This window comes from Phyllobates terribilis, unplaced genomic scaffold (assembly GCF_046119375.1).
Source record: "Phyllobates terribilis strain yellow unplaced genomic scaffold, ASM4611937v1 Scaffold_10__3_contigs__length_209671492, whole genome shotgun sequence".
NCBI lineage: Eukaryota > Metazoa > Chordata > Amphibia > Anura > Dendrobatidae > Phyllobates > Phyllobates terribilis.
Genome location: NW_027362770.1, coordinates 130982189 through 131004400, shown reverse-complemented (window position 1 = coordinate 131004400; position 22212 = coordinate 130982189). Strand labels below are relative to the sequence as shown.

Below are 22212 nucleotides of genomic sequence, written 5' to 3'. Positions count from 1 at the left end.
CAGGAATAGGACAGACATTTATAGGAAATTTCATAACTTTCCCACATTCTTATGAAAAAATATTCCCCACAAACTGCATTGAACTACTGTACCCAATTTTCTATATATATTTTAGGAGTCGGTCCGACTCCGATTCAGACTCCACCAAAGTGGACACCGACTCCGACTCCACGACTCCGACTCCAACTCCACAGCCCTGCTTGCTGTCACACATCATCCACACATGGTTTCCATGTTTGACATTACTTTTCCACCTGCGCTCTGAAAATTATGTCTTTCTTCCATTGTCTTACTTGCTTAAACGCTGTTAAAAATCCGCCTCCATATTTCTTAAAAACGATCAGCTTGGGACCAATTTGCTGACTTCAGACTTACTTAAAACCTTTTTTAGTTACAGTAAGATCTCCCCGAACACCCTGAGACTCCTAAAAGCAGATCTTTTTCATTGTGAGTGGTACCAGTCACCACGAGGAGGGGTAGAGCCCAGTAATTTGGAAAATGAATTGGAAACAGAGGAGCAATGGCAGAATGTTCCAAATTTCCTTCAGCTGATGTTGTGTAATCGCGGCCGGGCTCTGTGGAGGGATTTTTAGTTCCCCTCGCTGTGTAAGTGTAGTGTGTATGATGGAAGAATTAGGCTACAATTAACATATCCAGAGCTAATTGCCGGGCTTTCAACATGCAATTGGGTGTCAGGGTACAGAAATAGCCCAGTATTCCCTCGTTGTTCATTGTCTCAAATGTTGCTATTAACATGTCGCTGTATGGAGTCCCCCTCCTACACTGTCCTCCCCTCACAGTGTGGGGTTTTCCAAGGTCGAGGGGGTTAAAGACGATACAGTCAGAGCTGCAATTACTTAATGAAGAGACACCTCTCCTGAGCTGATCTCGCTATGTAAAAAATAGCTGTTATCTAGACCTGGAGTCTCCAGGATGGGTCCCGAAGTATCGAAATGACGGAAGAGATTCATAGGACTTTCAGAAAAAGAGAGAGAAAAATCTTCCAGCGAAAAATTATGTATAATAAAATATAAAGTCTTTATTAATCAGGAGACGATAAAAAACATGCAGACACCTCTTAGACATCCATGGAACACAGACCAACGCGTTTTGGCAGAATGACTTAATCAAGGTAACCATGGACTTTGGTCCAACCACCAAGTCAGGAGCCCCTCAAACAGCCTCCGTGTTGCCGGCATCCTCTATGGATTATCCAGCCTGGTGCACTGTCATCATTGAGGTATGATGCACAGACAACGTCGGGCCAAGCCGACTAATCAAAATAGGAGCCAAGGATGCCAATAAGTAGGGGTAGACCTGGAGTCTCCAGGATGGGTCCCGAAGTGTCGAAATGAAGGAAGGGATTCATAGGACTTTCAGAAAAAGAGAAAAATCCTCCAAAGGAAAAATATGTATAATAAAATATAAAGTCTTTATTAATCCATCAGAAGACAATAAAAAACATGCAGACACATCTTAGACATCCATGGAACACAGACCGAATCGTTTCAGCAGAATGCCTTAATCATGGTAACCATGGACTTTGGTCCAGCCGCCAAGTCAGGAGCCCCTCGAACCGCCACCGTCCAGCCAGTATCCACGGCTCGTCTTTGGAATATCCAGCCTGGTGCACTGTGATCATTGAGGTATGATGCACAGACAATGTTGGGCCAAGCCGACTAATCAAAAGAGGAGCCAAGGATGCCGACAAGTAGGGGTAGACCTGGAGTCAGCAGGATGGGTCCCGAAGTGTCGAAATGAAGGAAGGGATTCATAGGACTTTCAGAAAAAGAGAAAAATCCTCCAAAGAAAAAATATGTATAATAACATATAAAGTCTTTATTAATCCATCAGGAGACGATAAAAAACATGCAGACACCTCTTAGACATCCATGGAACACAGACCGACGCATTTCAGCAGAATGCCTTAATCATGGTAACCGTGGACTTTGGTCCAGCGCCAAGTCAGGAGCCCCTCAAACCGCCTCCGTCCTGCCAGCATCCGTGGCTCCTCTTTTGATTATCCAGCCTGGTGCACTGTTATCATTGAGGTATGACGCACAGACAACATCGTTATACCGGCTAATCAAAAGAGGAGCCAAGGATGCCGACAAGTAGGGGTCAGCTAGCAGGGCTTCTTGGAATACTGACCAGGCCACTGGATTAGGGTCCTCCAAATTTATTTGCTCATCTCTAGACAATACCCTACTATTCTGGGTTTCTAAGTGGTACTGTAGTATTATTACTTACTAAATAATGCAGAAGTGTGGAAGAGAAGCCAACCGATTCCATTTACCATCAGAAAATCCCATTCAAATCAAAAGGAACAATTAACTTTTTGCTTGTTTTAGAAAACGAATTCATAGAGACATCCCTCATTCAGTAACATCAGTGTAATGCCTTATTTCCCCTCTGGAGGCACTGCTGGAAAACATAACACTTATTTCTAGGGTGACATAGAGTTTAATACTGCTGGTGCCAACCGTATGTGACCAGGTGATCATCATACGACCCTTCTAATAAAATGGATCATCCAAAGTGATTATTTCTTTTACTGAAATATTTCTCTACATTTTACAGTTGAAAAAGAGCCATGTAGTGTGAACTGAGCCATGAGCTGAAAACTCAGACCTATGTGTATGGATTCATGATAAACGTTCAATAAAGTAGCTTCATGGGGGGGACTGAAACCACAGAAAAATCAATAAAAAAATAGTTTAATAGTTTAGCTTTGATTTTATCAGTAAAACCCATATACAGGATTTATAAGGGATTTTCTCAAAGTGCTCTACTTGACTACCTCCCATAAACCTATAGATAATTTTCAGCCACTGCTCCATTTCAACGAGACACTTTAGAGCCACATTTGTGGGATCAGTGGATATCCCAGAGGTTGGACCCCCAGCATTCAGAAAGTTTCTTTTCTGCAAATAGGTGATATATTGCCATGGTAGAGCAACCCCTCCAACATGTATTACCTGTTAAATTTTAACTGCATTGAATGCTACATGTGTTTTTGGTGAAGTTTTAACCATACAGTCTATATGCACCTTCAAAGTGTCAGTGGAGCACCATAAATCACTATTTTTTTTAACATAAGCTTTATTCATAGTGTGAAAAATGTATCATAAGATATTTAGACCCGCCCCTGAGGTTCCGTATTGTGTCATATCCGCTCTGCATTGACTCATATGATCTTTGTATTGGTAAAATATGGAAACAAATGTATGAATATATGAATATATATGTAAATATATACTGTACACATCTGAATTTTTAGTTCATATGACATTTAATGGAGTATGAAATGATTTTAATATGTGACAGCACATAGTGCTAAAAAGGTTTATGTCTTAAAATACGTAATGTATAGCGACCATATGTGAAATAACATCAGGTTCACTTTACAAAGCCGGTGCATCTATAATATAGACATGTGAATGAAGCCCCCACAAAAAATGAAGATTTCCCTTGTACTATATTATCGGTCCTTGCTTGTATACCGTGCTCCAATATAATGCTTTAAATCTATTCTATCCTAAATATATATATATATATATATATATATATATACATATATATGAAGAAATAAATATAAATATATATATATATATATAAAATATATATATGTATATGACGCGCCCCCTGGGACATATTCCTTTTTGAGGGGAATACCCGGCACCGGATCAGATGGGGGGGGGGTTGTAGTCTCCGAGCGGCTGTGACCCGGTCCCGTGCCCAGGGCGTCAAGCTCAGTGTTATGTGGCAGTCTTTACTGATGTTATTAAAGTTCGTTGTGTCGACTACGCCACCCGTTGTGATGCGGTCACTGTGGCCGCCGCTGCAGCAGGGTCCGCTGAGGCTGATGGTGGATGCGCAGCTTGGTGGGATAACCCCCAACGGGAGGGGTATAGCCTCAGAGGGGACAGGCGCAGAGGATGGGGGTTGTGGTGGTGCGGTGCAGCCGGTAATGATGACAGACTCGGGTTGTGCAGTTAAGGGTCTTTACTTACTGCAGATGTTCCTGGTCACTCTAGCTCCAAGTGACCTCCCGAGCCGTGCTGCGTCCACCAGGTCCTGGATCCAGCCAACCCCCAAACAAGTCCGGAGCGTGGCCCTGAGCTCTCCCTCTGTCCTTTCTTCAGCCGTCCCCACCAGTGATTCACCTAAATCCAGCTCCCTCGGGCCTTCTGTTGGGCAACCTTTGGCCTCAGGTTCCCTGACCCTCCATGTGGTGTGCCTTCAGGGTGAATGTAGTGGGTGACCGTGACAGACACTGCCCACGGTCTCCGGTCTCTGGCTGGGGAATGTCTTTACCCCCACCAGCTTGGGTTCCGGTACCCTTCTGCTGACTCCTCACCCGGTGTTCTTATTTGGGTTCTTGGGTCCCTTCTTTGTCCCCCTCTGGGTCTTTCTTCACTCCACTCTCTCTCTTCAGGGCCTCTCTTTCTTTCAGCTGCTCCTCTGCCAGCTTCCGCTCCTCCTCTCCTGCTGACTTGTCCTCTGCACTCACTGACAGGCTCCTCTGCATCTGACCCTGATCTAAGTTGGTGCCCTCCTTATATATCCCTCTATGTGTGAGCTCAGGTGACCAGCACCCAATGAGCTCCTATCACTACCCAGACTGCTCCCCCTATCTGCCCCTACACTACATGGGATGTTCCTCCCCCCTCCCACTCCAGCCAGGAACAGGCTCGGTCGCACCTGCACATTTCTAAGTGGGAGTGCCGTCGGCCTGCTCCCCGGAAATGGGATGTATGTAGTGCATGCAGTCTATCTGAGCTCAGTTCCACACTCCTTCCTTACCCGGGAGTGGAATATCACACCTCTGGGTTGAGGTGCAATACCCCTGTAGCAGCCGAATCCTCAGGGTGCTACATTCCCCCCTGGTAAATCACAGCACGTCCTCGGGCTGCAAAGACAAAAACACCAAAACATACAAATTTTTATAAACATGTAAAACATATAAAATATTATATATATATAACTTTTTCATATAAACATCATTATAACATTCTCGTCGTCTCTTTCTTTCTTCCTCCTCTGGTCACCGTGCAACTCGTGACCAGGTAAAGTGCGACAGTCTTTTGATAAGCAGTTTCTCATAAAACCAGTAGGGGGCGCCTTAGAAAGCGCAACTATGTACAGGGGAATTTTGGCCGTTCTCAGTCCCCGGCCAAGTAAAGGGAAAGGGATGGCTGCTCACAGTCCTCAGCCTGGATTGGGTAGGGGACACACGGGTTAAACTGTTCACTGGTCCCAACGGGGACTAAACTTTAAAGCAGCCACGGTTACTTGGGTACCCCGACAGGCAACTATATACAGTCTCTACTCCCGTCCTCAACGACGGCTCCCTCCTGCTTTTTCTTGATATGGTGTTGCTTCAGACCCGTCCGGGTCCTCTGGCTCCTCCTCCCTACACCGCAACTCCTCCTCTGTCAGGCGATGCACGTGGAGGGCGTAAGGTCCCTTGGCACACTTGTGCCGGGTGAACGTTACCTCGTCACCGACGTAGAGGTCACGGCCTTTGTGACCCTCTGGCAGGTGGGACTCGACGTCCCGTCGGGTAACGAAGACATCACCCATGGTGCTCCGGTCCCTTATGAAGCCCCACCCATGCTGCGCATTAAACTTTATTACCGTCCCGATGGTACGGGGACGATCTGCTGCACGGGGGTCCCTTCTGGTCCGACTCTTTTGCTCCGCGCTGCAGGTCTGGGCCCATTGCTCTCTGGCCCGCTTCTCCTTCCGCTCTCTCTTGAACTCTGCCAGCTGTTGACGGCAACACTCGGTACGCTCTGCTGCAGCTGCCCGAGTCTCTCCGGTGAACCCCATCAAATCTTCTCCCGTGGGGTCCCACACGAACTGGGCTTCCTCGAGTGGAGGCGAGACCCGAGTCACGGGCTTCGGAGCCGGGATTAGGGGCTCACACAAGGGCCCTAGTCTTTGCTGCCGCTCCTGCTCAGGGTACCCTTCGGGCCAGATGAAGGGCCGCCCGTCCGGCCATGTGAGCTGGCCGAAGAGGTCCTCCCCCAGGTGTGGCACCCTTGGTATTGCGGGCGCGGGCGCGGTGGTGATGGCGCCCGGGTTGCCCAGGCCTTGCGGCCAGGCCTGGGGCACCTGGAAGGTGAAGGGCACCGTTAGGACGGCGGCGCCCTGGGTTACCTGGCCTTGCGACCAGGCCGGAGGCTCCGCGGAGGTAGATGGCTCTGCTTTGGATGCGGCGCCCGGAAACGCTAGGCCCTGTGACCAGGCCGGAGGCTCTTCTTCCTGCGCCACGCTCCGGGTCACGATGCGTGACGTCATCGGGGTCGCGACGGCGGCTTCCGGTCGGGGCCTAGTCGGTGGCGGTGTCATGGCGGTCTCGGGTACGGCCGGGGGACCTTCGGGCTCTGCGACGGGGAGCTGGGGCAGGTAAGCGGTCTTCCGGTATGGGGTATAGGCGTCCCCCTTACCTGCTGCCATGCGTCTCGCTCCCTCTTCTGCGCCGTCTCCGGCCTTGGGTCCTCCCGCGTCATCCGCAGAGGCAGTCGATGTCTTCTTCCAAGGGAGCGGGTTCCGTGGACGGGTTCCAGCTTGCTGGGCCATCTCCCGGCCCCACTCCGCCAGGATCTCCCTCTGCACTCGGGCCATCCTTCCCGCGAGGCCCTCCAGGGCACTCCGCGCGCACTCCCGGTCTCGGGGGAGTTGCGCTAGGATCTCCGCTAAGCCTAGCGGGGTTGTTGACTCCAGCAGGCTCCTGACCATCGGGTCGGTGCTGCTCTGCTCTGTTTCCGGCAGGCTCCTGGCCATCGGGCCGGTGCTGCTCTGCTCTCCTCCTTCTTCCTCCAGCAGGCTCCTGGCCAGCGGGCCGGTGCTGCTCTGCTGCCGCTCCATTCCCGGGTCTACTCTTTCTCTCCTCGACTCCGGGTGCTCTTGCTCTAGACACCTTGTCTCCGGGTGCGCTCGTTCTAGACTGCTCCAAGCGACACCCATCTTTTCTCTTCTCTTTCGTCTCCTCCCACTTCGAGGGCGGTCCCGGGGCAACTCGGTGACTGTCAGCTCCAGGGGTAGTTCTTTCACGCTGACAGACACCTCTAGCATCACAGTCTCTGTTGGTGGGGGCGGTTTCCACTTTTGGCGCCATTTTCTGTCCCGGCCCACGATGGGAGGTGGCCTCCTGCCCTCCTTTGGCACGCCCATAATGGCGTCCGCTGCTCTTCCAAGGCGGGAAATCTGCGGTTTTGGCGGGAAGCGTCGCCCAGTGGCGGGAAACTCTGCAGATGGCGGGAACAAGCTGGAAATGGCGGACAATCGGCGGGAAACGACTGGTGATGGAGTCCGATGGCGTGGACCCTCCGGAACCGGCGGGAGACTTCTTTCTGAGGTAAACTTGCACTTTTCTTCAGGCACGCAGTACCCGGGTGTTGCGGGCACGTAATCCTGCCGACTACGCCAAAGTTGACGCGCCCCCTGGGACATATTCCTTTTTGAGGGGAATACCCGGCACCGGATCAGATGGGGGGGGGGGTTGTAGTCTCCGAGCGGCTGTGACCCGGTCCCGTGCCCAGGGCGTCAAGCTCAGTGTTATGTGGCAGTCTTTACTGATGTTATTAAAGTTCGTTGTGTCGACTACGCCACCCGTTGTGATGCGGTCACTGTGGCCGCCGCTGCAGCAGGGTCCGCTGAGGCTGATGGTGGATGCGCAGCTTGGTGGGATAACCCCCAACGGGAGGGGTATAGCCTCAGAGGGGACAGGCGCAGAGGATGGGGGTTGTGGTGGTGCGGTGCAGCCGGTAATGATGACAGACTCGGGTTGTGCAGTTAAGGGTCTTTACTTACTGCAGATGTTCCTGGTCACTCTAGCTCCAAGTGACCTCCCGAGCCGTGCTGCGTCCACCAGGTCCTGGATCCAGCCAACCCCCAAACAAGTCTGGAGCGTGGCCCTGAGCTCTCCCTCTGTCCTTTCTTCAGCCGTCCCCACCAGTGATTCACCTAAATCCAGCTCCCTCGGGCCTTCTGTTGGGCAACCTTTGGCCTCAGGTTCCCTGACCCTCCATGTGGTGTGCCTTCAGGGTGAATGTAGTGGGTGACCGTGACAGACACTGCCCACGGTCTCCGGTCTCTGGCTGGGGAATGTCTTTACCCCCACCAGCTTGGGTTCCGGTACCCTTCTGCTGACTCCTCACCCGGTGTTCTTATTTGGGTTCTTGGGTCCCTTCTTTGTCCCCCTCTGGGTCTTTCTTCACTCCACTCTCTCTCTTCAGGGCCTCTCTTTCTTTCAGCTGCTCCTCTGCCAGCTTCCGCTCCTCCTCTCCTGCTGACTTGTCCTCTGCACTCACTGACAGGCTCCTCTGCATCTGACCCTGATCTAAGTTGGTGCCCTCCTTATATATCCCTCTATGTGTGAGCTCAGGTGACCAGCACCCAATGAGCTCCTATCACTACCCAGACTGCTCCCCCTATCTGCCCCTACACTACATGGGATGTTCCTCCCCCCTCCCACTCCAGCCAGGAACAGGCTCGGTCGCACCTGCACATTTCTAAGTGGGAGTGCCGTCGGCCTGCTCCCCGGAAATGGGATGTATGTAGTGCATGCAGTCTATCTGAGCTCAGTTCCACACTCCTTCCTTACCCGGGAGTGGAATATCACACCTCTGGGTTGAGGTGCAATACCCCTGTAGCAGCCGAATCCTCAGGGTGCTACATATACATATTTGCATCCATTTTGAATGGCAAATGAGTTAAGACAGTTCACACAAACATACCTTTTCACACTTTCCATTTATTTGTATCTATTTCAAACCTGTTACACATTGATGCAGTCTAGAAATTGTAACAAAAAGAAACTATCCAATATGAAGATACAATATATTATATATTACAAGATTCATTGTTATGTGACATGACCGCAGCTGGCCAGCAGAGGGAGACAGTTTCTATACTGAAATAGCAACCTGTCAAATCACAGAGAACAGAGTAACCTCAGGCATCGTTCAGATGTGGTTTTCTCGCATGTGAAAAAAAATTAATGATTTTCATCAGTGTTTGCTCAGAGTTTCACTTGTAAACATCTGTGATTTTCTCATGTGCAAAAAAAATTGATTCTCCTACACATTACAATGCTAAAAACAGACAGGACAAGGATTGCTCACGGATGACACCCATGTGTAGCCTGTGATTTGTATAAGTGATTTTGTTCCGTGACTTAGATAAAAAAAAAGGACAGGTCTCTATGATTTTTTTGCAGACACAAGGCCTTCAAAAACATGACTTTGTGAACAGCCCCATAGATTATAATGGGTATGTGTCCTATCGATAAACAATGCATATGAGAAAAGACAGCAGTCTGAATGTGGCCTTAGGTTCCCTGTCAGCCTGATTTTTCTAAGTAAACTACTGGCAGTGTTATGTTGGGGCTGCTGCACTGATTAATATGATACCTGAGATGAAGAAATCCGTCCTGTGGTTCTTGTGTAATCTGTGTTTGCAGTTCTGAGTTAATGATATGCCCGTGCTCCGGGGCCGGACTGTAGGCCGGGGGTTATACTGATGCTCTAGGCCAAATCAGCAAGATGAGACCTGACCACAGGCCGGCCCGAAGCACAAGTATATACCTCATAGAGAGAGAGAGACTGCCAGCGATAGATAGAGACAGACACAGAGAGAGACAGCTAGAGAGCGAGACAGCCAGAGAAAGAAAGAGAGAGACAGCTAGGTCTTATCCAAGTGCTCTAGGTCAGATCAGCAAGAAATGATCTGCCCACAGGCCCCCCGAAGCACAAGTATGTTCCTCATCATAGAGACCGCCAGGCAGAGACAGAGATAGAGACAGACAGAGAGAGACAGACAGACACAGAGAGACAGCCAGCCACAAACAGAGACAGACACAGAGAGAAACAGACACAGAAAGAGACAAACAGATATAAAGACAGACGCAGAGAGAGACAGAAACAGAGAAAGAGACAGACAGAGAGGTCTGTTTGTCTCTGCGTCTGTCTCTCTGTGTCTGTCTTTCTCTCTCTATGTCTGTCTCCCTCTCTCTGTCTCCCTCTCTCTGTCTCCCTCTCTCTGTCTCTCTCCCTGTCTGTCTCTCTGTGTCTGTCTCTCTCTCGCTGTGTCTCTTTCTCGCTGTGTCTCTCTCTTGCAGTGTCTGTCTTGCTGTGTCTGTCTCTCGCTGTGTCTGTCTCTCTCTGTCTTTCTCTCTCTGTCTTTCTCTGTGTCTCTCTGTGTCTTTCTGTCTGTCTCACTGTCTTTCTCTGTATCTGTCTGTCTCTTTGTGTGTGTGTCTCTCTCTCTGTCTGTCTCTCTCTCTCTAGCTGGCTGTCTCTCTGGCTGTCTTTCTCTCTGGCTCTCTCTTTCTAGCTTGCTGTCTCTCTCTCTGGCTGGCGGTCCCTCTCTGGCTGGCTGGCTCTCTCTCTCTCTGGCTGTCTCTCTCTCTCTGTCTCTATCTATCTTTCTGTCTTTGGCTGTCTCTCTGGCTGTCTCTATGGTGAGGTATATATGACGCGCCCCTGGGCCTGTGTCGCGCTGCGTTGCGCACGCGGGAGCTTACCCGGAGCCGGATCTCTTGAGGGTTGTAGTCCCGTGGCGGTGACCCGGTCCGTGCCCAGGGAGTCAAACTGAGCGGCGATGTAACAGCGGTAGATGCAGGACGACTACGCCACCCGTTGAATGCAGCTATGGAGCTGCCGCTGCAGGACAGTCCGCTGAGGCCGGTGGATGGATGGTGCAGCGTAGATGGTATAACCCCCAACGGGAGGGGTATGGCCTCAGGGCAGCAGATGTGGATGATGGGGGTAGCAGGAACCACTCAGAGACGGTGCGGTGTAATTCAGGGTCTTTACTGGTAACAACGATAGACCCTCCCGGAGTACTTGCTAGTGAACGGGGCCTGGTCAGTCCTTGAGCAGATGGGATCTCCCCAAGCCAGGCGGAGTTGTAGGCCTCCCAAACTGACTGTACTCTTCTGGCTACCTTGCTAGAAGCGGATATAATTAGCCCACGTCCCTGAGTGTACCGTGTGGTGCTCACCCGTATGGCCGGTGACTCGGGGCCTTCTAATGGCTTCCGCTCCACGATGGCGGTGCTGGTCCCACGCGTGTGACCGTGCCTTCGGGTTTCTGGGCCTGAGGACCTGAAATCCCCTGCCGGTCGGCTTCTGCTGCTGGGTAAGAGTTAGTCCCCACAGCCTCGGACGCCGGGTCCGGTAAGAAAGCTTCTCAGTCAGGGCGAGCTCTGCAGCTGCCAGCCCCTGACTCGTAGTAGTATTGCTTCTGCTGTTTCTTGTCTCTACTCTCCTTGACTGCTCACCCTGCTTCAGCCCCGGGTTTATATAGGGGAAGTTCTTCCCCTCCCAAGACTGGGCAGGAGGTGTGGCATGCACAGGATCCCTGACCAAAGGACCTCCCACCTGCTCTCAGACATAATATCTCTATCACTGTGGCAACCAGACCCCTGGGGTGTCACATATACTTGTGCTTCGGGGCGGCCTGTCGTCAGGTCTTTTCTAGCTGATCTGGCCTAGAGCATCAGTATAACACCCGGCCTACAGTCCGGCCCCGGAGCACGGGCATATCATTAACTCAGAACTGCAAACACAGATTACACAAGAACCACAGGACTGATTTCTTCACCTCAGGTATCATATTAATCAGTGCAGCAGCCCCAACATGACACTGTCTGTAGTTTACTTAACAAAATCCAGCTGACAGGTTCCCTGTAAATGCCCCATACACATTACACTTATGTTGGCTGAATCTGCTTATATTGACTGGTTCTGCTGACTCTGTAATGTGTATGGGGGCTCTGGTGACTGATTGTCAGGGGAGATGTTGAGAGGGCATGCCCGATTTTGGACTGCTGATCATATTGTCTCTTGGAGATAAGGAGCCAGCAGAGATATCTGTCTACGACTTTCTCATAGAGAACATAGGAGCGCTCATCCAATTCCTAAAAAAAATTAAAAAAACACATGTTAAAATGCAATTGGGTTTAAAATTGTGGAAACATGGAGTTTCCACATTAAAAAAAAGACATTGTCACATCTGCCCCAAAAATGCATTAAAGGTGTTATTCAGCCTTGGGGTACAAGTCTGCAGTCACTCTATGTGACTGCAGACTTTTGAATCCTCATAGCACACTGTGCACTGTGAGGCTAGTCCGGTGCCTTTAAAAAATGTCATTAACCCTTTAAAACCAAGAAGTACACTAATGTAAGAATGCCTACTTAAAGGGAATCTGTGAGTAGGATCAACCCTCCTAAGCCATCTATATGGGCAAGTAGGTCGGTCATAGGAAGATGAATAAAATGATAGCTTGATATCTGCAATCTGATGTCTTGTTCCAGAGAAATCCCGTTTTTTTTTTTAGATGTAAATCAGCTGTTAATGTTAAGATCTATGAGTCGGACATAGATCTCCCTGAGAATTTGCATCCAGAGCAAACTAATATTCTTCCAATTTTCCTCAACTTCAAATGGAGTGATCTAGCAAATATAGACTTGCATTTTTTATGAAAAAATTAAGTTTTCAGTACTCCCGAGATAATTTCTGCGAGAATATAATAACAGGCAAATTTGTATCTGTCTGAACATGAATTTTCTTGCATTATTTATTGTAGGCTATGCTAATGTAATGGCGTATATTAATGTTTGCTGTCCTCCTTTGCAGTGAGACTACATGACAGCATCTCGGAGGAAGGACACCACTATTTAGTGTTTGATCTGTGAGTATGTTCTCTATGTTCACCGGCGATGTCTCTGCCGTATTCGCGGCAACGTGTGATTAGAATGGCAATGAAGTTCATTTTCTATTTAATGAAACAATTATCTTGCTAGGCTCTTACATTTTCTTTGGCGGTTTTACCCATTGTGTTGTTCACTATCACTCTCTGCCCTTTACCACTTGTAAGAGGGACAATTAACAAGGTGGCATTGTCCCTTAAAGAGGACCTGTCACTTGCTAAAAAAAAAAAAATTTAAATACCTTGTAGAAAATCCCCGAGCTCCCCTGATTTTGCCATTCTTTTTCGTTTTGCGTTACCTCACTGCATTGCAGAGATATTCACATTTGTTTCATCTGGAGCACAGTATGTGAAATCTCTGCTTACAGTTCAACTGGGTGTTTCTTCAGAGTCTTCTCTGAGGACTTGCACTTTCATCCTTTGTGCCAATCACAGCTTGGCAGCGTCTAAGACTATTAAATCAGCTGCCATTCTAAGACTGGCATCGTCTAGGAGGGGAAGGTTCAAAGCGCACGTCACCAGAGAAGATTCTGAAGAAACTCCCAGTTGGATTACAAGCTGAAATTTCACATACTGCACTCCAGAAGAAACAAATTTAAGTCTCTGAAAGAGGGCAACACAGCACAAAACGGAAAAGAGCAGCAGAATTGGGAGAACTCAGGGATTTTTGCAAGGTATTTAACTAACTTTTTTGAGCAATTGACAGGTCCTTTTTAAGGTTAATATCATGGTCTATATCACATTGATTCACAATCTGTATTTATGTTTAAAGGGATTGTCCAGGACTTTATCGATAACTTTTTTTTAGGATAGGTCATCAATATCAGTTTAGTGGAGTCTGACATGCGGCTTTTTTCAACTCCTGCTCTGGTCAGATGGACACATTGAACAGATCTGGTACAACACAGTTCCATGTACATTGCAGTGGCCATTCTCAGGTACTGCAGCTCAGCTCCCATTGAACACCAGCATTTTTTAATTTAAGGAGAATACAATTTTGTACTGAAAGAGACATGTCTGAGATTGAATGGGTCATTTTTAAGAAACTATGATAAGTAAACTTTAAAAAAAATATCAGAGACTTTAGAAATAATGTCTAAGGGATATTGTCTCTCCTTGTGTAGAATGACTTGTCTGATATGCCAGTGTAAGGAGCCGTATAGGTCATGCAATGCTCCTTTGGGAAATTAAATATGCAAATTTCCTCTTCAGAGAGGAAAAGGACTAGAACATCAGTGCCGCCTACTAGAAGTAGCAATCCTAAAAGTCAATATCGACCCTTTAACAAAGCTTGCTTCATGACTTAGGATAAAAGCCAAACCAGATACCCTATTTGCAGGCACATGTTTTGGGGTGTTTGCCCCTCCTCAGTGTAAAGCAAAACTTCTGATTTGGCGAGGCCTCTGACTGAAGGGCACATCCCTCCTTGTGAAGAGTGACATGCCTGAGGAGGGGCAAATACCCAGAAACATGTGTCTGCAAATAGAGTATCTGGTTTGGTTTTTATTTTAAGTCATATGGCGAGGCTTGTTAAAGGGTTGATATTGACTTTTAGGATTGCTTCTTTCAGTAGGTGACACTAGAATTCCAGTCTTCTTCCCCTTTGAAGAAGCAGTTTGCATAGAAATAATGTGTAACTATGTCATGAGGAGTGTCTGTACCCAGTCATGACTTCTGACCTTACGTGCGCTTTGTCTTTGCAGGGTCACTGGTGGAGAGCTGTTTGAGGATATTGTTGCCAGAGAGTATTACAGTGAAGCAGATGCCAGGTAAGTGTTGTCCACAAATATCAACGGTCAATACACTTTTTGTATCTTTACTGGATTCTCAGTAGTCCACCTGGCTCTAGATAAGCATTATATTTAAAGGTTAAAAAAGAGTTCAAGAAGGCACTACCCACGCACTATTGTGCAGTGAATTTTTTTTATATATCTTATCATTGCGGCAATAATTGACATCAGATGGTGCTCAGCGAAGTAGACAGTACAATAGATTTACTTCTCATGATAGTCAAAGAAAGAACACAGCACTCATTATAAAGTGCTTCTTTTATTAGTCCAAAGTGGAGTAGCTAAACATAGGGCTGAAGCGGGCTCACTTCTCCTAACTCAGCTCAACGGCCATTACGCATCACTGATGGCACCAGATGAAGCACCATCAGTGACGCGAAACGCTCATCGTGCCTGTTTCAGTGAAGTGAGGGCGTTCTAGCCCTATTGTTTAGATACTCAAGTTTGAGCTAATAAGAAAAGCACTTTTTGCATTTATGGTCATCTCCTCGTTCTTTCTTTTCCTATTATGAGAAGTAATTATATTAAAAGGGATTGAAATAATAGGTCATCAATCGAGATGAGCAAATGGATTCATAACAATTTCAATTAATTACAGATGTCTCTAAAATTTCAGATCCTGGAAAATCACAAATGTTTGGCATTCAATTTGCACAAAACCAGCAAATCGGCATCAGCTAACTGGATTATTTTAAGATCCGGGAAGGGGTTAACGAAAAATAATAAAAAACACATTATAGTAACCTGTCCACCTCTCCAAGTTCTCAACTGACTCCTTGCACCACCTTGACTCCCGAGTCCTCCACATGGGTCTGTGAGTCTTCAATGCTTCTGGCTCTGAGGTCCACATGGTCATAGGGAAGGTGACATACGTTAGCTTGCTTCCCTTTCTCTCTCAATCCCCCCCACAAAGTGCGTGAAGCCAAAGTCATTTAGGGGGTGACATACATCATTCATGTCAATGACACTTGTCTCCTTCCGCGTGACTGCATGGGCCTTAGTGTTTGAAGAACCGAAAACCAAGGAACAGAGGCGATGAATGTGGCATAAGGAGTCAGTCGAGGGCGTAGAACAGGTGAGTATATGATGTTTATTATATTTTTAACCACTTCCCTCCCCCTGTTTATTATGCTTTGGGGTCTGGGGAAACGACAGAGCATAATAAATATCTTTCGAGGCACTTTTGATTTAGCTCTCAATGGTCCAAAAGGAAATGTTCTCCAACACCAAACGAAAGTAGTTAAAACTTAGCCTTGATCATAGGGTTAAATCATATTCAGTTTGACTACCCGAAATGCGTAAGCATTATGGATTTTTTTTAATATGTGAACATTCTGCCAATATTTTTATCCTAAATGATTAAAGGCTAAGTTTTAACTACTTTCCTTTGGTGTTGGAGAACATCCCACCTCTTGGACAATTGAGAACTTTTTGACCTGGAAGCCAGACTAGTGCATACTCCGTGCACCACACCCAGACCACAGACTGTAAACCCTAAAAGTTTCCTGAGATACTTATCTCTAACGCCAGAGTGGTGCGCTGAATTGATACTTTTTCTAATTTTGATTCAGATCTATTATATTTGGACTGAAACCAAGCTGCCCCCTGAATCGAGCGAATGTGCTTGAAACGAGTTTCGGGTGATTCGCTTATCTAGTCATTAATATCAGAAGGTTGGGGATCCGAGACCCAGCACTCCCAAGGTCAGCAGTTTGCATAGTGTTACAAAGCCAAAACATAATAGCTCCGAACTCTGTGTAGTGGCCATTCTTGGTTACTGCAGCTCAGCTCCTATTGAAGTGAATGTTTCAGTTCTGTACACTGTGTGCATCTGGTTACCTTGAAAGCTACATATAGTTAACTGGAGTGGGTACTGGGTGTTGGAACTCCACCGATCTAATATTGAGGACCTATTCTAATGATAGACCAGTAGTGGACAATTCCTTTAAGAAAATGTGACTGAACATGGAGCATCTGGCTCGACAATAAAATCTGTTGAGATCTCACTAACTAACCATCTGGTGCCATTTATACTACTGATGTTCATTTACTTATCAGTGGGTCCCTTGCACCCATGTGGGTCTGCAGCCTCCGCATCCCCCATAGTTATGCCCCAAGTGGTAGTAGTTGATAGATTAACCTGATTTGCTTTCTTCTTCTTCTATTTCATTGCGGATTCTTTCATGATCAGCCACTGCATTCAGCAGATCCTAGAGGCAGTACTGCATTGTCACCAGATGGGGGTGGTGCATAGAGATTTAAAGGTAAGACAATGCATATCTTATATCCTATTGTTATCTCTAAATTAGAAAATTATATGTTACAAGTACAATGGTCTCTTAGGTCAAAATATTCACAAAATACAATTTTCTGGGCCATTGTAACCTAAAACCATATTCCACATACCTGACATAGATCTGCTCCACATGTGATTGACAAGGGGATCTAATTAGCATGAATATTCAACTGGTAATGCACCTGTATTACGTGCATGATGCGCTGAATGGCTGTCTCATAGTGCCTCTCTCCAGTACAGTGCTTCCACTACATCCCTTAGACAAGATGAGGCTGGCGTACTTACTTAGACCATTCATGTCAGTATAGCTGTGTAATCCTGATATTAGAATGAGCATTTTATTAGTCCTGCTCTAGATAAAATAACTCATGAGTCTGATTTGTATTCAGTCACCGCTCACCCAGCCTTATTGAAAGCTGCAGCTTGTACTGAGCAGTGTGAGATCTCAGCGGGGTGGAGGGACACTGAGAAGCTGTCAATCAGGCTAGGTGAATGAAGTTCACTTACATAAAGGATTAAGCAGCCATAATAACATTGGTTTTCAAACTAAATACACCAGCCTCATCCGGTCTAAGAGATCTATTTAGTAATCTATGAAGTTTATATTGTGAAATCTGGTGACAGGTCCGTATTAAGGGAAGCACTGTACTGTGTATCCAAATCAAAGCACAGACAGTACGCCTAGTTCATCATTTAAAAGGATAATTATTTTTTTTTAATAATTATTACTGCTTTTTCATTGAACATATTTTTGGAATTCTATGTAACAAAAGATCTGCCTTACGGTATACCTAAAAATGAAACCCAATTGGAACACTAGGACCCAAAGGTACATGAAAGTGGGACCTTGTGCAAGAAAGGTATGTGGACTCTTTGTCTGTTCATTGGCCATAGACCATCCCATTCCCAAATCTACAGAAAATTCCTCACCAGTGTGAGGATCCTCAGTAATTATGAGGCTTGGGATGGAATGAAGGATCCTCGGTAATTATGAGGCTTGGGATGTAATGAAGGATCCTCAGTAATTATGAGGCTAGGGATGGAATGAAGGATCCTCGGCAATTATGAGGCTGGGGATGTAATGAAGGATCCTCAGTAGTTATGAGGCTTGGGATGTAATTAAGGATCCTCAGTAATTATGAGGCTGGGGATGTAATGAAGGATCCTCAGTAATTATGAGGCTTGGGATGTAATGAAGGATCCTCGGTAATTATGAGGCTTGGGATGTAATGAAGGATCCTCAGTAATTATGAGGCTTGGGATGGAATGAAGGATCCTCAGTAATTATGAGGCTTGGGATGTAATGAAGGATCCTCGGTAATTATGAGGCTTAGGATGTAATGAAGAATCCTCAGTAATTATGAGGCTTGGGATAGAATGAAGGATCCTCGGTAATTATGAGGCTTGGGATGTAATGAAGGATCCTCGGTAATTATGAGGCTTGGGATGTAATGAAGGATCCTCGGTAATTATGAGGCTTGGGATGTAATGAAGGATCCTCAGTAATTATGAGGCTTGGGATGGAATGAAGGATCCTCGGTAATTATGAGGCTTGGGATGTAATGAAGGATCCTTGGTAATTATGAGGCTTGGGATGTAATGAAGGATCCTCAGTAATTATGAGGTTTGGGATGTAATGAAGGATCCTCAGTAATTATGAGGCTTGGGATGTAATGAAGGATCCTCAGGAATTATGAGGCTTGGGATGGAATGAAGGATCCTCGGTAATTATGAGGCTTGGGATGTAATGAAGGATCCTTGGTAATTATGAGGCTTGGGATGGAATGAAGGATCCTCAGTAATTATGAGGTTTGGGATGTAATGAAGGATCCTCAGTAATTATGAAGCTTGGGATGGAATGAAGGATCCTTAGTAACTATGATGCTTGGGATGGAATGAAGGATCCTCAGTAATTATGAAGCTTGGGATGGAATGAAGGATCCTCAGTAATTATGAGGCTTGGGATGTAATGAAGGATCCTCTGTAATTTTGAGGCTTGGGATGGAATGAAGGATCCTTGGTAATTATGAGGCTTGGGATGGAATGAAGGATCCTCGGTAATTAGGAGGCTTGAGATGGAATGAAGGATCCTTGGTAATTATGAGGCTTGGGATGGAATGAGCAGTCACATGAAGTCTAATCAGTAGTGTGCTCTAGTAGTAATAGTGTTTCTCTTGCTTGCATGTCCACTGTACAGCAGCTATGCAGATTCCACATGCACTATATGGTATGGAGAAAAGTTTTGGGACGCAGCTTTTAATCATTGAATTCAGGTTTTTCACTCAGTCCAATTGTCATAGATGTAGAACATCCGGCCCCTCGCCTTGTCGTCTGCCTTTACTAACATCTGACATAATGACTGGTGGTAAAGAGTTCACCGATACCAGTGCAGTCCAGTAATAGGCGTCACCAGCGTAACAAGTCAGTCTATGACATTTCTTCCATCCTAAATATTACACCATTACATACAGTGGTGGTCAAAAGTATTGGCACCCCAGCAATTCTGTCAGATAATACTCAGTTTCTTCCTGAAAATGATTGCAATCACAAATTCTTTGGTCTTATTATCTTCATTTAATTTGCTTGCAAGGAAAAAACACAAAAGAGAATGAAGCAAAAATCAAATCATTGATCATTTCACACAAAACTCCAAAAATGGGCCAGACAAAAGTATTGGCACCCTCAGCCTAATACTTGGTTGCACAACCTTTAGCCGAAATAACTGTGAACAACCGCTTCCGGTAACCATCAAAGAGTTTCTTACAATGCTCTGCTGGAATTGTAGACCATTCTTCTTTGGCAAACTGCTCCAGGTCCCTGATATTTGAAGGGTGCCTTCTCCAAACTGCCATTTTGAGATCTCTCCACAGGTGTTCTATGGGATTCAGATCTGGACTCATTGCTGGCCACCTTAGAAGTCTCCAGTGCTTTCTCTCAAACCATTTTATAGTGCTTTTGGAAGTGTGTTTTGGGTCATTGTTCTGCTGGAAGACCCATGACCTCTGAGGGAGACCCAGCTTTCTCACACTGGGCCCTACATTATGCTGCAAAATTTGTTGGTAGTCTTCAGACTTCATAATGCCATGCACACGGTCAAGCAGTCCAGTGCCAGAGGCAGCAAAGCAATCCCAAAACATCAGGGAACCTCCACCATGTTTGACTGTAGGGACCGTGTTCTTTTCTTTGAATGCCTCTTTTTTTTTTCCTGTACAATCTATGTTGATGCTTTTTCCCAAAAAGCTCTACTTTTGTCTCATCTGACCAGAGAACATTCTTCCAAAACGTTTTAGGCTTTCTAAGGTAAGTTTTGGCAAACTCCAGCCTGGCATTTTTATGTCTCGGGGTAAGAAGTGGGGTCTTCCTGAGTATCCTACCATACAGTCCCTTTTCATTCAGACGCCGATGGATAGTTCGGGTTGACACTGTTGTACCCTCGGACTGCAGGGCAGCTTGAACTTGTTTGGATGTTAGTCGAGGTTCTTTATCCACCATCCGCACAATCTTGCGTTGAAATCTCTCGTCAATTTTTCTTTTCCGTCCACATCTAGGGAGGTTAGCCACAGTGCCATGGGCTTTAAACTTCTTGATGACACTGCGCACGGAAGACACAGGAACATTCAGGTCTTTGGAGATGGACTTGTAGCCTTGAGATTGCTCATGCTTCCTCACAATTTGGTTTCTCAAGTCCTCAGACAGTTCTTTGGTCTTCTTTCTTTTCTCTATGCTCAATGTGGTACACACAAGGACACAGGACAGAGGTTGAGTCAACTTTAATCCATGTTAACTGGCTGCAAGTGTGATTTAGTTATTGCCAACACCTGTTAGGTGCCACAGGTAAGTTACAGTTGCTGTTAATTACATGAATTAGAGAAGCATCACATGATTTTTCAAACAGTGCCAATGTGGCGCCCCTGAGGGTTCGATCACCACAGGGATGCTGCACTTCTTTAATGGAGTGTAGTGTTCCTCCTCTGAGGTAAGAACAGTGTGATAGTCGTGACCCAACCTTTGCATCCAACACCACATTTCTCCACCAAAGGGGGCTAGTATGCACTAGGTGCTGCCCTCCTGGTTATAGGGAGACTGGGGAACCAAGAGTTAGGGGAACCAGTTAGTGGGTGAGGGTGGAGGACTTACAAGTTAGTTACACTTCAAATTTCATATTTAATTTAGGAGCCATCTTTGGTCTTGGTTCTTTGACTGCCTTCAGTGGTCTTTCGGCTGTTCTCTGTGGTGTCATGTACTGTGTGTAACTGTGACCTCCCTCCCGGAGCACAGACCCTGTGTGGGCCTGCATCGGCGAGGGACACAGCCCTCGTACCCCGGCTTTGGGACGAGGGGCAGGTTGCAGACCAGGAATGTCTCAACCCGGCCAAAGACCAGGACCAAGAAGGCCCGGAGCTCAAGAGTGTGGCTCCATAGCAAATGGATCCCAGGGAGGATGCAGACGGAGCGGTGTACGCCACCTGTCCTCTCTATGCTGATCTAGTCAGAGGGATTCCGGCTGCAAGAGGGGTACCGGCCCCCGACACCCGACCTTGCTACTCTATGTCCTGGTTGGCAAAGCCCGGTTAGGCCCTGAGGATCACAGCGGGTATCGGACGGAGCAGAGCTGCCACCCGTGCCCTTGTTCTGAGAGGAGCTCAGAGGGAGTCCCGGCCTATTTGCACACACACGGACAGGAAAGGATTCGGTCTGTAGTTCAGGAACACTCTGGTGTAGGGTCCCGACTGAATGCTGGACTTACTCGGAGGTTGTCGGACCCCCGTCCCTGGTGACCGCAGGACTCCGCGGGGAGCAGGGAGTCGCCTTCCTTCTGCCATCTCTGAAGTGAGTAAAGCCTTGGAAGTTCACCCCTATGGCCTCCGGACTGTTATTTCTGCGCCACACCGCGAGACGCAGAGCCCGTACTCCTCAACTACTACTCCCTCCATCCTGTCCTGAGGCCCTGCTCCGCCTGTGGGGAGTAGTAAGAACTCTGGCCGCCATAACACCATGCCTCAGCGGACTGCAGCGGCGCTGGTGGCCCTTCACCAGGCACCACAGGTGGCGTAGTCGTTAAATCAGCCACTCAACCCGGATGAGCCCACACCAACTCCTTTTTAATGTGACGGCCCTGAGCACGGGTCGGGTCCGGGCCACGGCTGCACCCCATCTCTCCATCGCAGGACCCGACACCGAGTTCCCCAACACCCAGGGTAAACTAAAGGGCTTTTTCGAGCATGAGGCGTCACACCAATACTTTTGTCCACCCCCTTTTTTAGGTTTGGTGTGGAATTATATCTAATTTGGCATTAGGACAATTCTTTTTGTGTTTTTTCATTGAAGACAAATTAAATGAAGATAATAATACCAAAGAATTTGTGATTGCAATCATTTTCAGGAAGAAACTGAGTATTATCT

At 47.0% G+C, this 22212-nt stretch overlaps 1 protein-coding gene across 3 annotated transcripts in view; it reads left to right on the top strand.

The window, feature by feature from the left end:
• The window catches only part of CAMK2A (calcium/calmodulin dependent protein kinase II alpha), a 319535-nt gene that overhangs the window by 153955 nt on the left and 143368 nt on the right, over nt 1-22212 (top strand). For all 3 annotated transcript variants that reach the window (XM_073649789.1, XM_073649790.1, XM_073649791.1), the window contains exons 4-6: nt 12651-12705; nt 14427-14492; nt 16705-16777. In XM_073649789.1, coding sequence (XP_073505890.1) covers nt 12651-12705; nt 14427-14492; nt 16705-16777 — 194 coding nt within the window. The remainder of the gene's footprint in view (nt 1-12650; nt 12706-14426; nt 14493-16704; nt 16778-22212) is intronic.